Here is an 18,422-nt window from a genome sequence, read left to right as displayed (position 1 = left end):
ATGTTGGAATAATAAGGTACAGGTAATTCTAAGGTATTGAGGTCTAGAACTTTGTGAGTGTGTGTTCCCATGGCAACTACTAATTGCGCCAATGTTCCTAATTTTTTAATTTAAAATTTTGTTGAAGGTTTTTGGACATTTTTAACCACTGCACAGTGGGCCAGAAATGAATATTTGTGGAAACATTTTTTTTTTCAAAATTTTGAAAGTAAGTACCCCAAAATAAATCAACTTGTCGTTTGAATATTTTCATATTTGTTTCGGAGTCCTGGGATAGTTTTCAAGCATTTCCTTTTAAAAAACTTTTTTAAAAAAAAAAAAAAAAAGAGAAAATACTCGTAAAATTGAATTTCACCTCATAAGCGCAAATTTTTTATTAATTAAATTAAAAATAGTCTTAATATGGGTACATGCTTTGTTTTAGAAAAGTTAACAAATAAAAATAATCTCATATATTTTTTTTAACTCTAACTTCAAATTAAAGTTTAACAAAAAATGAAATAAAGTGAACCGACACAAGGATTGATGTGAATTGCATTACAAAATCTGGTTAAAAAAAGAAATACAAACAAGCAATGCATGTTTTAAAACAGATAAATTAGACAAGGGCCAAAACTCGGGCTTAACTTTACTCACTTCTTCTTACAATATAGTTATGATATTTTATATAAATTAAAGTAATGAATTCATGATGTTTTTTACTATTTGGTTGTGTTTTAGCAAGTGTTTATACTAAATACAATCCTCTGAAATATTAATTTAAATTAGTTGTCTTCGGAAGACCACCAGGTGCGAATTCCGTACCATTCACCCAAGCTTCTGAAAAACTAAAAAAGAGGAGAGCAGAAAAAGCACTCATTGCTGTTGAAAGAGAGGAATTGTTTTACTTACTTATTTTAAAACCAAAAGGGGAAATAAGGTTTAGCGATGCTAAGGAACATTTATATCAATACTATAGTCATTTTTAATTTATCTTATTCATTAAAAAAAAATCTCCAAAATACTACCGGTGATTATTTTTTTTATTAGATTGCATTCACCCACTCTATAAATATAAATTTTTACACTTAAGGTTGTGAAGTAAGTATTAAAGTTAGAGAAAAAGGGTGCAATTAATTCAACAACAATGTATACTGAAGAGAAAGCATTAGCTTTTATTTTGGACTGCTGACGTAGTAAAGCTGATTATCAAACATTTTGTATTGGAGCAGTTTCTAAAGGAAACAAAATATATCCAACTTGTAACGAAGTAAGGAAAGAAAAAGATTTATGCATACCTTGTTGGGGAATAAAAACTACTGATTATTCAGAATCAGGTGATTTGCAGAGCCTTATTGACCATACTACATACAGGTTGTTAAAAATACTCAATGAATCTGTAAAGGCTCCTGAGAAATCCATAATTGTCTTCATACATAAATTAGGGTCTGATTGTTCAATAGGCCAACCATTTTACAAACAAAGTACAGAAGACGAGATAGGTATCAGTTATGTTGAGGAACAATCTTTATTTCCTATCTTGCATCGTTCCAACTAAACTTTATTTTGAAGAATCTGGGGAGTCAATGTTGACTAATTACAAACTCTCCTCTACACTTTACTGCCGTCGAATGCGATTTCAATAAGACGTGTACCAGAAAAAATCTGCGCGTGTTCTGATGTAATGTTTACGGAAGCCGTGCATCATTATAAATAGCCAATTATTTTGAAATGTTGTTGTATTAGTGTTATTCAAAATTTAAATAACTCTGTTATCAAAACAATTAGTGTCAATTGAAATGTCCATAAATCAAGATAAGAAGCGAGAAAATATTTTGCATTTTCTGGTTGAAAATCCTAGTGTATCAAACAAAACAATTTCTAAAGAGTTGCAGGTTGCTTAGAGAACAGTGAAGAGCGTTGTAAAACGATTTAAGGACAATTTTACAATCAAAAGGAAATCAGGAAGTAGAAGAAAAAAATGTTTTGTTGAACAAGATCTTGGTAAAAAAGAGAAAGATGCCTCAGACAGAAAACCGAAGACTTCTGTTTGAACTTTAGCGAATAAATTTATAACCAGTGCTGCAACTATACAAAGAGTAAAGAGAAATTGTTGCTATAAATCACATAAAGACAAAAAAGTTCATCGTCGTGAAGAAAAGCAAGAAAATGTTGCAATTTGTTGTTCAAGGCTGCTCTATAAAATATTATGTGGCAAAATATCTTGTTTGATTATTGACGATGAAACTTAATGTGCTGCATATTTCCGATCTCTTCCAGGACACCAATATTATCCAGCAATTAATTGCAAGAAACTGAATTCAAATTATAAATGCATTGAAATGCAAAAATTCGCTAAAAAAGTCTTTGGCAAGCAATTTGTGAATGTGGTGAAAGAAGCTCTTGTTTTGTGACTACGGGAACAATTAACACCAAAATATACATAAAAGAATGCCTCAAGAAACGTGTTTTGCTGTTTTTAAGAACACACACGGTTAACTCGTTATTTTGGCCTCATTTGGTTTTATGTAACTACTCTCGGACAACTTTAAACTGATTTAGAGAACATAAAGTAGATTTCGTTGAAAATCACTGCAATCCAACAAATTGTCCCGAACTACGTCCTATCAAAAGATATTGGACTCTTGTTAAAAGAAAACTAAGGTTCAATATAAAAGAAGCCAAAAACATTAAAGATTTTAAAAATAAACGGATTTGAGCTATCAAGAAAGTCCAGCCAAAGACTGTGCAAAAGCTGATGTCGTGTGTAAAACGCAAAGTGCTTCAGTTCTCACGTACAAAACTTTACAAATTTTCTTAAGTAAAATTTAATGATAATAATATACGTACTTTTAAAATATATATAACATTCAATATTGAAATACAATAGTTAAGTAAATATCCTTTAAAAGGTCGGCGCAGATTTTTTCTGGTACATGGCTTATGTAAAATAAAGTGCTTATGTAAAAGAAAGTGCTGATTACACAAGAATATATTTCTTTCAAGAAGAGTAATTTGAAACCAACAATCTTTAATTCCTCTATTATTAAGCATAAGTTAGAAGAACGATGATTGATAAAAAAGTGGCGACTATAGTTTTGCCTTTAAGTAATGCCTATCAAGTATGTAGTATTTGTGGACTGACGTCTTCAAATATGAACAACCTAAATTTTCAAAAATCTATAATACAATTTCCAATAAGCTCGGATAAAGCACATTACATACATTGATTAGGTGCTTTATATGCTGCCTTCATATAATTATGGAACTGAATCAGGAAAGTGGCAAGTTAGGGGAGCGGATGCTAAAGGTATTGTTGTAAGAAAAAAAAGTTTATTGTTCAACAAAAGATGAAAGATCACTTCAGCTTGATTTTAGATGTACCAAAATGCAGCGGTTAAAGTACAAAAAATGGTGGAAACACGGCACCAATAGTATTCCGAAACAATAAAGTTTCTGCTGAAATACTTGGCTTAAATAAAATTCTTGTGAAACGTTTCAACGTAATTCTTTATTTTTTATTGTGCAAACATCAAATTAACACTAGTGAACTTGAAAATATACCAAAGAAACAAAAGAGCTCTACCTTACTCTGTACCCATGGATTTCAATGCCTTAAATTGTACATAAAATTCTAATTCATAGTTCTTAAATTGTAAGAGATAAATCAGTAGTAGTCTTCGTTCTGAGGAAGCTCAGGAATGTCTAAGTAAAGACGTTAAAGATTATTGAGAACACTATACGAGAAAATATACAAAAAAGTCACAAATAAAGAATGTTATGCAAAGATTATTGTGCAGTTCAGATCCAATTATTAGTTCTCTAAGAAGGAGTTCAAGATGTATTAAAGAACTTCAGCTTAAAAAAGATTGCATTAAACTTTTGTTGTGACTTTTTTTTAATTTTAGGCTTTGTATATTTTTACTCTGATGTCTGATAAAATATCTAATAAATAAATGTTTTTTTGTTTATAAAAAGGGGTCTAACACGTAACAAACATTTTAATTAATCAATGTTTCGAATCTAGGAAAAACTGTTTCTAAAAACAACCAAAATTTATGTCTTAAATCCTTAACGCTCTATACACCCTTTTCTATTAGAGTGTCTAGGGTACTTGTTTCTGCAAAAAAAAAACAATAATTTTTTTCAAAAAGATCCTCATGATGACTAAAGTCACTGATAAAAATTTCAATTTGACAACTTTAAAAATAAAGGAATTAAGATTTTTTTCGATTTTATGTCGATCTTGACCCAATGTGCCAGTGTCACAGTGGAACCCCTTCACTAAAAAAAATAAACCCCTTATAATAATATAATAACCCATTGGCTAATAGAACCCCTTCACTAAAAAAAGAAAAAAACTCCCACAGTAACTAGATAAACTTATTTCGTAATGAAGCCGTAGCGGAGAGGTTAGCGTGCGTGTCTTAGAAACTAGAACTCCATGGTTCAACGCCACCTCTGTGTAAACTTTATAACATTTTTTTTTTGTAGTTTTTTAGGTGCTCCCAGAAGTCCTTAGGGTCTTATCACAGTGCACCGCGGGAGAGGATTTAACAAGAAGTTCATGGACCTCTGGGTTCTGAGCCAGAACTCAAACCACTGCTCCACGGCTGCTTTGTGGTAATTATCCTTTTAAATGTTCTTCCGCAGTGCTCTGTGATAAGACCGTAAGGACTTCTTAGGGTACCTAAAATAAACTTAAAAAATAAACCTAAAAGAAAAAAATGAAATATATTTTAATAATTTTTACAATAAATTGCTAAACTTAGGACTTGTGAAAGTTTTTTGTTATAGATAATAGTTTCCTCACAGTGAAAAATTAAAATGTTTTTTCCAATGCTTTTATTAACTCGTCGTCTCCTTAAGTTTTTTGTTAGTCTGTGAGCATCAATTCTTGCAATTAATTTTTGAGTCACTTCCTGGTGATTTATTTTTTTCAAATTTTGCATACACATACTCTTGCTTGATGATAATACAATATTCAATAATTAGTTTCCTAATAAGTCAATTAATTTAGTTAATTTTAATTAAGTTTATTTTTTATATGGAAAAAAGAATTTATTTATATGGAAATATAATATAAATATCAAATATAAAATAATAATTAAAATAAATATAATAATATAACATAATAAAATAAAAATAAAATATAATATAATATAATATAAAAAGAATGTAAATTTTGTACGGAAAAGAGAATATAAAATTTTTTATAAATAAGTATATTGATCGTTTTCATACTTATACGTGCGTTTAGCAAACTTTAACTTCGTAATCGAAGTGTCTGAGGTTCGATACCCGCATCCTCCTGAACTTTCTTGTTTTTTTACACACGCATACAGCCGAAACAGTAATATGAGAAAAAATTGATTGCAAAGTTTGTGTTTTAATAACATATAAAAGCATTGGGTTTTACAAATTTTAAATTTTAAGTTTTCCTTGTTATCTTTAATTAATTGAACTCTGAATTTTAAAAATATTTACGAAAATTATAATGCGTTCCGTTCTAGTGACCTCATATTTTTTGTTTGCTCTAATATATATATAGACCTAATGTAATAGAGCTATGACGCAGTGGTAGCGAACTTGTTTCAGAAACAAAGATTCCGTGGTTTAAACCCCACTTCTGGGCAAGCTTTGTGACAATGGTTTGGAAGAAGATGTGAACTTTCAATTAAATACTCATCCACGGTGCTATGTGATAAGACAGTCTGGACCTCTTGGGGCACCTAAATAAAAAATTAAAAAATATATATTAATCGCACTTGCGTTTTTAGGAAATTCTATAGTTTAAGAGCAATGTTTGTCTGAATATCAGTTCCATTAGTCTAACGCTTCAAAAACTATTTAAATTTCTCAATTTATGGTTTAAATCATGAAGTTTTAATTTAAAATGTTGCTATATCATATTATCTTTTTATTTAAAGCTTAAAATGACAATAAGAATGATTAGGAATGTCCCCATCCAAGCCTCTGGAAAAGTAAAAAAAAGCCAAAAGAGTTCACAAAAAAAAAAGAAATATTTCTCAAAGATTTACTCGTAGAGAACGGTTTCTGTAGGGGCTACCTTTGAACCCCTGAGAAAGCACATTATCCATCATTATCTTTTTCTGAAGACAGATTTCCAAAAAATCCAATGAAGCATTTAGTTTTTTGTCCTACTTTAAACAGAAAACAATTTTTTTTTTAATTTACATCAAAATTAGTGATAATGAAAGGCATGTATTTATACCCCTTATACCCTCATTAGATTAACGTGCATTAAAGATAATGCTATGCGTGATTTTTGTTGTATTCTCTCTGGATTTCTGGTTCTTTGAAAAAAATGTGTTTTAGGATCATAACTGATAACAACCTGATAATTCAAGCTGAGAAGTATATACAAAAGTACATAAAAGTAAAAAAGTCACAATACGAGGTTGGACTTGGTTATAATGATACTCCGAATAATTGTAAGAATTTTTTTGAAGGTAACAAGTTAAAAAGAAGTGACCAAAAGGGAAAAAAACTAACATATTAGCCAAGATTTATTTATATCAAAACTTATTAAATTGCATATATCTAAAAAATATGACATTATTACAAATTACTTTTTAATCTTATTTTAACTTTATTTTGGCTAATGAATTTGTCCCTATTGAGCTCTTCTAAAATTGTTTATATAAATTGTAATAAAAAAACTTACGAGGTCCAAAATATATTTTAAAGTAATTCAAATAAACTCAAACATTTGATATAAGTTTTTTTATAGGCTTGTTTCGGCCTGGCGATCACTTAGCCATTCTACACATAAGTTTGGAAATTAATAAACGTATGCCGCCTTTAATGCATAACTTTGGCGTAAATCTATGTGAACGATTACTACTAGAAAGGTCTACATTTGAAACTTGCTATAAATTTTCAACATGATTTTGATTTACATCACTGAAGAAGAGAGTTCGTTTAGTAAGCTTTGTCTAGTCAAGACAACGCTAAGATCTACAATGAATCGAGACTAGCGTATATCCTGCCAGTGCGTACAATCTCTTAAAACCTCCTAGCTACAACAAGTTATAGCAAATTTTGCTATGAATAAAGGTCGGATAGTCATTATCTCATTAAAAAAACTGTAGCACAGCTATTTCACTTTAAGCTTAGAGGTACTAGCAATATAGGAAAATCAGATACTCGTCTGTATATATATATATATATATATATATATATATATATATATATATATATATATATATATATATATATATATGAACTTGGTTGGTTTTTCTACCGTTTATTAAAAATCAAACAATATTTCTCATTATTGGATTTAAATACTAGCACGCATCAATTTTTGATCGTAATTTAGTTAGAAAATCAAAAAGAGCATCTACAATTTCCCAAGTTGAGAAACTAGGAAGAAGTTTTTCACCTTCAATGAAGGCAGTTTAAATGTGATCATTGCTTAGTAAGGGACTACTCTTGGAAAATAGTTTTGGTGGCGGTATTCCCCGTCCCGGCAAAATTTAGCGGAAATAATGCCGAAAGTAGACGTTGTTTTGCTAAAAAAAAACAGTATATGTCCTAACAAAATTGGAAAAAAAAGTTGCTTTGTTCTTTATAATAATTTTAAATCAAAAGATTAAAATATTCTACTCAAATACTATTGTTTATCAATATCAGAAAAAGAACATAATACCTATATGAAGCTCTCTAAAATAAGTTTTTAAAAAGGGAGATAAAAATACAAACAATTTGCCAGACATTATTATTCCAGTTGAACAATAAGAAAAAAAATGCGAAAAAAACTGATAAACCAGAACAAAACTTGAATCAATCAAATAGTTTAAGTGATATACTGAAACAAAAATATAATTCTGCAAATAGAAAATTAAAGTTATAGAAAATTTTTAAAGGAATCTTTCATATATACAAGTTCATAAATAAAATATTCAAAATAATAAGTTTGCTTCCATCTCAAAAAAATATACATTTTTATTAAATTTTCTTAATGGTTTTAAAATAAAAAACCTAGATTGCTCCATAACTTGAAATTTCTGTATTATTATGTGCTATGTTGCAGGTTGGTACAGATGAGAAAAGCAATCCATGAAGTTAGCTATCCCACAAATTTGGCGAGGGCCAACGGATCACTCAAGCAACTGCTACTTCTTCATGGAAAACATCAAAAAATTGTCGCACTAACAAAAATTCCCTTCCGATCGTTTATCCAGAAATAACTTTTTCTATCGCCCTAGTACCACACAGCCCTAATTTGTCTGTTTCAACCCCTCCTTAGTGACATCAGCCATCTTCAGGAGACAGCAGTAAGACAAAAATACAGATACTGAAGATATTGACTACAATTTCGCTGGTAGAGTTGGGGATAGAAAGCCGTACTTTCCTATCAGAAAAGCGTAAATAATTTGATTCGGGACAAGGGGCTTACAAAATTAAATGATGAGTTTCTGATACCCAGGCTCAAACAGTGGAACTTGGTTGATTAAAGCATATAAATTACGGATTAGAGGATTTGGCATCAAATTTTATCCAACTTCCTAGTCAGCGTGAAGAGCCATGCTTAAGCAACGATGATGCCAGTCTATTTTAGGCTATAAGCATTGCATCTAACCTTGTTAAATGGCACCAATTCATAGACAGTTTATCACTAAGCCTCAACTTCGTGGTACTTCACAATAGAAACAACTACCTGTCTCTCCCAATGGTTCACTCTGTGCATTCCAAAAAGGATTACACCAGTGTCAAAATGTCACTGAATGCATTAAAGTATGACGACTATGAGAGATCATCACTGTCTTCAAAATGGTATCATTCCTCATGAATATTCAAAGGAGTTTCATGAAATTTTTTTTTTTCCTAGGTCTCTGGTACCGACGCGATAATTAAGGTGCATTATTACACAACAGACTGCCCTCATGGGACCGAGTTTTAGGTTGAAACGAGCAATGTGAACCTCATAAAAGAGTGATAGAAACTCATAAAGCGCCTATGCCACCGCTGCACATCAACTTAGACCTCATTTAGCAACTTTTTAAGCTCTTGACAAAGTGTAATCAACATTTCAATACCTCCAAGGTCTTTTTACAAAGCTGTCCAAGGCTAAGGTCATGGGTGGTATATTTGTCGGACCACAGATCAAGAAGATCATATAATGTGAGAATTTCGTAAAGCTGTTGAACAAGATGGAGAGAGCGGCTTGGAGCAGTTTCGTTGCAGTTGTTCATGGCTTCCTAGGTAATCGCAAAGCTGAAAACTATGTGGAGTTGGTCAGACTCTCATAAAGAATTACGCCAAAATGAAATGCTGTCTCTGAAACTCCATAATGTCTCTGAAACTCCATATCCTCAATTTGGGTCTCAACAAATTCAAGGAAAACATAAACGCTTTCTCCAAGGAGCAAGGCAAACGCTTTCATCAAGAAATCTTGGACTTTGAACGTTGTTACCAAGGACAGTATAACAAAAACATATTGGGGGACTATATTGGGGGCGACTTTAAGATATAACAATCTCTTAAAGTCGCCCCCAATATAGTCCCAGCAAATTTGTAAATCTAGAAAATTTAAACATCTCTGAACCTTGTTGAGTGGTCCTGTCTGTGTTTGTATATTTCTTGCGCAATTTTTGTTTTATCTGATAATAATGACGAAAATGAAAATTAATTGTTCTGTTTTCACAAAAAAAAAAAATACTTTTGTTCTGTTGTTGTGTAAACAAAGTTTGCGTTTAATGAAGTCATTTTTTCCACCCCTTAGACATAAGCAAATGAAATATTATGTTCAGAAGCCAGGAACAAAAATTGTGTTACATACAGAGGCAATTTTACGGGATGGAGGGGGGGGGGTTTGTGTGTGTTGCTAAAGGGGGTGTAACACCCCCCCTCCCCAAAGAAAGGTTTTTTTTTAAGTTATAGTTGGTTTTTTTACGAATTTAGTCGACTAGTCAGGTATTTGACACAATTCAGTCGGATAAATTTTAGTTTTAAATTTGAATGAACAAATTTTGCAAACAGTATTGTCATGGATTGTCCATTTCTATTTTGAAAATCCAAACCAAATAGATATGTAAATATTATTTTATATAGTTGTGCAGTTCTGCATTTTCAAACGCCAATTGCAAGACTAAGCTTAAACTAGTTTCTATTTTAAAATAAAAAATATTCTGTAAGAAGATATCTTACACAATATGTGTAACCAGTAAATATCTTACACAATATGTGTGACAGTAGCGCCACAGAGACTCGTTTTTTAAAAAGCATTAACTTAGCGAAAAAACAGGTATAGTTTTTAAAAAAATTTTTAGCGTTACTTTTATGTTACCAAAATGTATATATATGTATATTCATTTAATTTTGTAGAGTTTCAATAACTAATCTTTTACCAAACATTGATGATGATAATAATGATGATGATGATGATGATGATGATGATGATGATGATGATGATGATGATGATGATGATGATGATGATGATGATAATGGCGGTGATAAGTAAATTTAAGAGAGTAGGCCAACAAAAGGAAGCCTATCTGATTTAGTGCAGCTCATGCACAAAACTAGAAAACAAAAATAGACGAGCTTGGATCAATACTTGCAATCCTGATGCCACTAGTATTTTAAACAGATTTTCTCGTTTATTTGATGTGAATGAGTTTATGTGTTCTTTATTTTTTAAATTAATCTATAGATAAAAAAATAAAATAAATAGATAAATGTATTTTTATACGCAACTAAATTGAGCGAAAAATGTTAACTATAAACGTATTACTGAGAAACCATTTTCAGATCATTCTAATAGTGCTACAGTTTAATATGAATTTTCATGGGTGGATTAGAATAAATTTAAAATACTTACTACTGAGCATGAAATTTAATAAGTATACTTTCTTTTTTTAACCTAAGTTCACCTCCCCAAGGCCGAGAAGGCCAATAGAGACGAGAAGGCTACTTAGTTGTCAACTCTATAACTCCAAAACTCGAACACGAAGTTGAGCTCAGTACAACCAGGGGCGTGGAGTAGATTAATGAGGAATAGATTCTAAACCCGGAACCTATTGCTTATAAAGCGAGTGCTCCATAAGCGATAGGTTATAAAACGAAAAGATAAACGAAAACATCAATTTTGCAAGCACAACAAAACTTTGAAAAAAAAAGTTCTGCTGTTGTTATTATCAGTTCATTATTTTTAGATAAGCAAGGAGTTTGTAACGATTGCAGGCGAATTTCTTTTTTTACTAGTTGCTTGGTTATTTTTTTGTCAAAAGATTATGCGTTACTCTGAAAAACAAACTTAAAGATAACTCTATTATTCAGCCAATGTCCAAAGCGTATCTATCTGATGAATATGATGAAGATATTCAAGTTATAGGAGCTATTAAAATATTGCTAATTACTGCATTTGAAGTAGTTTCTAAAGCTTCTGCAAGCTTATCATATGCTCTACATTACCTTGAATAAATTTTACTGTAACACAGCAAAATAGAACTTTTTGTGACAGTATTTTTTTATAAAACAAGAAATGTTTCTTTTTTAAGAAATAATTATCCTACCCTACAATTTATTGTTAAAAACAAGAAATATATTTCTTGTTTCGAGAAATAAATTTCTTAAACTCAGTTTCTCAGTAATTAAAAAATAAATATTAAGTTTACTTAATTATCTTTTGTAGACAGAAATACTGATTTATCGCTATTGCTCTTGCCACACATTTTAATACCACCACCATAAATAGGCTTGAAAGCACTTGGAGTCGCGAGGGATATTGACTTATATGATTTTTGTAGAGAGAAATGAGGCATGTTTAAATTATTTTTTTAAATAATGAAATCATTTAAAAGTCACTCATTTCAAATACTGAAAAAACATTTTTGAATTGTCTTTTAAGTTATAAATCTATATTTATTTTAATTCAAACAGGAGCATTCCGCCCCTACTTTCTTGTCTGAATAAAATTTATTAAATTAAATTGGATGTTCAAGCAATTAAAGTTCGTGATGCAGCGTGTATTTGTGATGCAATAGAGTTGTTGTTGAAGTGTTTTTATATGTTTAATTTATTGCATTACACAAATTAGGCCAGTTTATGGTATGCTCGAATATGTTATGCAGATGAATGTTTCAATCGGAAAAAGTGCTGTTTTGTCAGACTTCTTGAGAGCAATGGCTTAAAAGTTTTACACAATAACTAAAAATGATTTTATCTGGGAATTTAAAAAAAAATTAAATAAATTTTGTAGTTATTTTTTGCTTTTTATTCTGATCAAGCATTAATGCTTTGTTATTAAATTAATAATACCAAAGAAATACAAACGAGAGATCCCATATATTTATAATACACCTAGCACTCTATTGAATAGAATGGAATGACTCCTGATTAGTACGCGCAATTGCTAAACTCATGCTTTTAATAAAATTCATTTTGGAAATAATTAAAGAAAGCGCAGTCCTTAAAACGCAGAGTTGAAATTTTTTTTTTGTCTAGAACTCAACCCTCGCTAAAGTAATCTTTTTCAACATAAGTGTTGTCAAAATCCAACATTAAATGCTGAGTTAATTTACGCAACATTTAATGTTGAAATTAGTCTGCAATAATGTTTGTGGATAAAATGCTAAAATTGAATGGTGCCCGGTGATCAATATTTATACTGCGTTTTCGCAACATTTGTTTTCTGAATGTATGGTGGTAAAATATTTTGTAAAATATTGCGACCAACAAAATAATCCAAAATATTCTTTCCATCCAAATGTAAGTAATACAAAATTTTAAACATTAAAAATGATTTATTTCATAGCTAAAACATTAAAAATCTAATGACGCTAAAATTAGGCCGCCTTTTTTTAAATGAATACGTAATCCATATCATCTTCTTTATATAAAAAATTTTATATAAATAAACATTATGACGGACAATATGAATATCACTAAATTAGGTAAGAAAATCAAGTAAAAATTTTCATGAAATCTTTCATTGATTTCAGAACTGTAAGAACATCTCTATGCCCAAATCTCTATTAAAACTGTGTCTCTAAAAACCACAAACGGTAGCTGCTGCTTCATTCATTTGCTTTACAAGCTTTTTTAGAAGACAGGTTATTGAAACGAAAGTAACTTGCTTCCATAAGACAAACATTTACCGTCTTTAAATCTTTTTTGTTATATTAATTGTGAAATTAGACTTCAAGTTGCTCCAGTCTATCATTTTAGGGAAATACACAGCATCTAAGTTGAGTGTAGATTTTATTCGGTAAAAGGCTAAATATATTTTATAATGTAAAAAAAGATACATATTTTTAAAATCAATTTTTGTTTAGTGCACATTGCAAGTGGTTTTGCATAACAATCTTTTGTAAAAGATTTGTTGTTAACTAATAACTTTATAAAATATCCTATATTTTCTTACCTTATTCTCTATGTTATCCTATCCTATATATTATAAAATATCCTAACTAAAAGTAAACACCGCATTTGTAAATAATGCAAGTAATAAACAATTATTTCTTTCACTCTGCTCTATAATAATCTATAATGCACTAGCATTATGATTGTTATATAAACCACAATAGCCATAAAATTGAAAAAATTTATTTATATTTTACAAAATTAGGCTCGGTGTGTTTCACATACATATTTCCTTTTAAACTGTTTGTGACACTGATTATTTATTTTTTTCTTTTTTTTTTGTTTTTTGCCACCTTGGGCCTAACAAGGCCTAGTTAACGAAATTGAAGCTAAAACAAAATAAACGAAATTGAAAGTTAACAAAAAAAATTTATTATTGTATTTTTAAGTTATCCATTTATTTAACAATAAAATGAAAAAAATTATTAATTTATTTATAACTTTACAAAATTAGGCTCGGTTGCTCTCACATATAGTTAAAAACCAGTCATTGGAGTGATACCTTAAGGTGGTACCCCAAGAAACAAAAGTCAATTTGAAGAAAGAAAAAAAAAAAAAAAATTTGGTTCATTATTCTTTTATTCACAGAAAACAAAAACTTTTAATGCAAAATTTTAATTTTGAGTAATTATAATTTGGGTTTATACTAAGTAGTTTGTAACGAACATAACAATGCTAAATCAACCGATATATAAACAAAAATATTTCCTATGTAAAACAGCAAAAATTAATATATTTTGAATATTAAAAAATACTTGAGTATTGTAGCCTAACTTGTTTTTTTTGGTCTTAAGTTGAATGATCATTTGAATTCTTTATATATATTCAAGTTGTTACAAAGGTCGTTTAAAGGAGCATTTCTAATATATTTGAATTTCGCGAGTTATATTATTTACTGTTTGTACTATTTTAAAAGCATAATGCCAAGTGGTAACAAGCAGAATTTTGTTTCAAAAAAGAAAAGAACTAATGTTCACCTTCTTAATTGTTGTAAAAATAATCAGCAAACAAACTTTCATTGAACACAACTTCAACAACAACAAAAGCAGAATACTCTCCAACAGCAACTTACTTTCGAAAAAAAAATCTTTATTTACTGAAAGCTACTTCATTATATGACTATTTGAAGAAATTTGTTTAAAATTGTTCTAGGTAAATTATCACTGAAAATAACTGATATGTTAGATCTGAGAATTGGGTTTTCAGATTTTATTAAGTTATATTGTAAAAACTGTGAAAAAACTAACCAGTTTTGTAGCTCAAAAACTGTTTCTACTGTAAATAATGCAGCAAGAGACCCTTATGAAGTGAATATTTGTTCAGTTGTTGCATACCGCGAGATTGGATTAGGCTTTCAGGCTATTAAAACTTTCGCAATTAGTATGAGCACATATAATTTTTCTGAAAATACTTTTCGCAATTTAAAAAGAAAAAAAATGATCTAGTTTATACTGCTTACATAAATGCTGCAACTAAAAGTATGAACAAGGCAGCCCGAGAATGCATAATAAATTATCTGGAAGGTCCCTACTACCATCGTATTATAATTGATGTCGTGTGGCAAAAGCGTGGGTTTTTGTTTCTTAATGGAGTTACGACAGCATTGATTGGTAAAAAGTGCATAGACTATGAAATTCTTTCAAAACATTGTAGTGCTTGTCAATATTGGGAAAATTAAACTAATAGCCCTGAGTATGATGAATAGCTTATTAACCATACATGCAGTATCAATCATAAAGGCTTTTATGGTTTAATGGAATCAGCTGCTGCAATCTCAATATTTAAGCTCTCCATAGCAAACTATAACTTTATATATAAAGAGAATCTTGGAGATGAAGACACTTCATAATTAAATGATGTCATGCAAAGTGACCCATATAACGAGTATTGTATCACTCCTGTAAAGTTAGAATGCATCGGTGATGTGCAAAATTGTCTTGGTACTTGCCTCAGGAATCTGATTAAAATAAATAAAAAGATACAGATCTTTGCAGGGTAAGGGTAAGCTTACAGAGTCAGTCATAAACTCTCTCCAAAAATATTATGGTTTAGCAATTGGAAACAATGTTGATAGTTTATATGCTATGAAGAAAGCAGTTTGGGCAGTACTTTTTCGCTGCACTAAATTTAATGATTAAGAATACCAACATAGAATGTGAAGAATATTTAAATGCTGAATTATTTTAAATATTAGTAATATTTAATCTAAATTTCCAAGAAACGGTATTTTTGTTTCACGATAAAAAAAGCGTCATAAGTCTAGTCTTTTTACCAGAATACGTTAGTATTTATTTCTTTAAAAGAATACAAAAGTCTATTTACAAACGTCATGCTCATAGTAGTGAAGATATTGCATTCTTCAAAAGAAATAAATGCTAACGTATTCTGGTAAAAGGACTAGACTCATTAAAAAAATACAGATGAATCGAGTTATGTGATACATAAGAAAGTATTGTCATATTGCTTTGCCAATCTTAATAGAAAATAGATCCGGCAAAACTAATCCATTCTTGAAATATTTTGCGCGTTTTACTTGAACCTCTTGATTAAAAGAATTAAAATATTTTGATGCTTGTAACTAAATATAAAACTTATAACTAATATATAACTATAAAAATCTTTTTGATTACTCGTTTTGAATGCTTTGATATTTCGATTCTTAAGTCTTTTAGAAGATTCTCATAAAAAATTTATTGGAATGTAAATTTATTGGATGCAAACCTATGTGCTGAATTTTAGAAAACTTTTATTCTTATTCAAAATTAAAAATAAAATTTTTAATTAAAAAAACTTAAGTTTTTTTTGGTTGAAAACCAGTTTTCAACATAACTTACAAAAGAGCAATTATTTTAGATACAGCTTTCTTCTTAAAAAAGACTGATAAAATTTACATTTTCAAAACTAGCATTATATTTGACGTCTTTTGAGTTGACATTTAAAAACAAAACGTTTTACATCTATTAAAATTTGTCAAAAATTTAAGAACTCATTTAAATAATAAAAGAAATAGTTATTTTTTTATTAAAAGACAACAATTTGCAAAAACATTTTCAAATCACTCTATCCTATCGAAAAGCCCTGTTTGAATATCATATACCTTTTTTTTATTAGCAGCACCGAACTTGATATTATTTTATTATACAGATTGGGGCAATAGTACACAATACAAAATTGTAAAAGCTTTTGTATTTTTTACACTAATGCTAAATTATTATTACTATTTCTTTTTTTGTTGCGTAAAATCAAAAAAACGATTTTCTCTAGTAATTTATAGGCAAGCTAGATGAACATTTAATATTATTTCAGTTTCTGAATTCATATTGATTGAAATCTAGAAAAGATAGGAAACCTTAAGGCGTTAAAATGATGACTTATCATTCACTTTATCAATCTATTCATAAAATAGTTAACTTAATTTATAAAACAAAAAATGCTGTTTCCATTACAAATAAATGGTGCTGCTGAAACAGAATCCATTCAATAAGATTTTATGTAATTTCATACAATATAAGTTTAGGGTAAATACGAAATTCAGTTGCTATTGGAGAGTAATCAAAATTTGTTGGTTCACTAAACGTTTATATCATTATCAGTAATTTTGCGGTTTTAAAAGAAATGTTAATATCATTTTTTCATTCATACTTGTCTTTTTTTTATGGAATTAGTATTAAGCAGGTTTTTTTCTATGATTTGTATTAAGTAAAAATAAAATAAAGAATTAAAAAAAAGTCCTTGACAAACATATTAGAAATATATGTTGAAGTAAAATAGTGGACGACTGGTCTGCAGTAATCTGTAGACCAGTGAAAAATCATTTCAACTAGAAAACGGTTTTGAACAAAAGAAAATTTTAAATTTGTAAAGTAGATGAATAAAGAAAGTAAAACATTAACAAAAGTCAAAAAGTTTAACAGAAAAAAACAATCGAATCATACCAAAAACAAAAGTTTTAAGAAACTCATTTTCTTCAAATTCCTTTTCTTTAAATTGCAGCGTGATATGTATACACACATATATATATATATTTTTATGTTTTTTTTTTCATAAATTTTTTATTATCTCAAAGGTTTTGTACAGAAATAAATTTTTTACGAGTCTAACTTTTTTACGGTAGTCTTATTTTTAAATGAAAATATATAATCAGGGCCAGCCTTTGGCGTAGACAAACTAGACAGGGCCTCCAATTAGCGGGGCCTTCAATAAATTTTAGCTTTACTTTCGAGAAAGTAACCACTATTGATTTAATCAACGGAGCTAAAATAGGAGGTTAAATTAATTTAATAAATCTGGAATCATCTTCTCTTGGTTGCTTTTAGAATGAAGTTGTTAAAACGTTATATATCGAGTTCGGTGCATCAAAACGCAAAAGAAAATCCAAGATGGTGGCGTTTCTATTAACAAAAAAGAGATGCTTTATCAAAATTCTTTACTCGTGAGCAGCAACTAAATTTAAAAGCATTAACTTTGGATGCTTAGGACGAAAAGGATGAGTTATTATTATTTAAAAGTGTTAAATTTATAAAAACTAAGTAAAAATTTGATGACCTGGAAAACGATTTCAACATTTATAATTTATTTCAACCAGACAATGTTAACTAACAACTTTTTTTATTTCTGAATTCGACTCAATTACATCAAAAAAGTATTTATAAATGATTCATATTAAATATGAATCACTTATATGAACAGTATGATTGTCAGTAAAATTATGAAACTTAAAATTTTTTTTTTCAATATTGGCAAGATGGTTTTTTCAATATTGGCAAGATGGTTTTTTCAATATTGGCAAGATGGTTAAAAATAATTTTTTTTATTTTTATTTTTTTACATTTATCATTATTATATATTTCAAAAACAAATAATATTTATATGTCTCGAGTTTAGATAAATGTCCACCACAAATATTTACAATATCTAAAGAGCGTTAACAATGCTGTTTTACGCATGCGCATTTGACATTTTAACTCATACGAGTTAAAATAGTAAACTTAAAAATTCGTGGTTTAAAATATAAAGTGCTGGCTATTAACCCATGTTTATAAAAATATCTA

General features: G+C 29.2%; 1 protein-coding gene across 1 annotated transcript in view; it reads right to left on the bottom strand.

Annotated features, from left to right (window-relative positions):
- Nucleotides 1-17,408, bottom strand: part of LOC136085746 (uncharacterized) — a 65,605-nt gene extending 48,197 nt beyond the window's left edge. The window contains exon 1 of the mRNA XM_065807122.1: nucleotides 17,307-17,408. Within this exon, the coding sequence (XP_065663194.1) occupies nucleotides 17,307-17,384 (78 nt within the window). The 5' untranslated portion in view covers nucleotides 17,385-17,408. The remainder of the gene's footprint in view (nucleotides 1-17,306) is intronic.
- Nucleotides 17,409-18,422: the final 1,014 nt, after the last annotated feature.

Source organism: Hydra vulgaris, chromosome 10, assembly GCF_038396675.1.
Source record: "Hydra vulgaris chromosome 10, alternate assembly HydraT2T_AEP".
NCBI lineage: Eukaryota > Metazoa > Cnidaria > Hydrozoa > Anthoathecata > Hydridae > Hydra > Hydra vulgaris.
The sequence above is the reverse complement of the archived record's forward strand: the minus strand, read 5'-3'. Positions and strand labels throughout refer to the sequence as shown.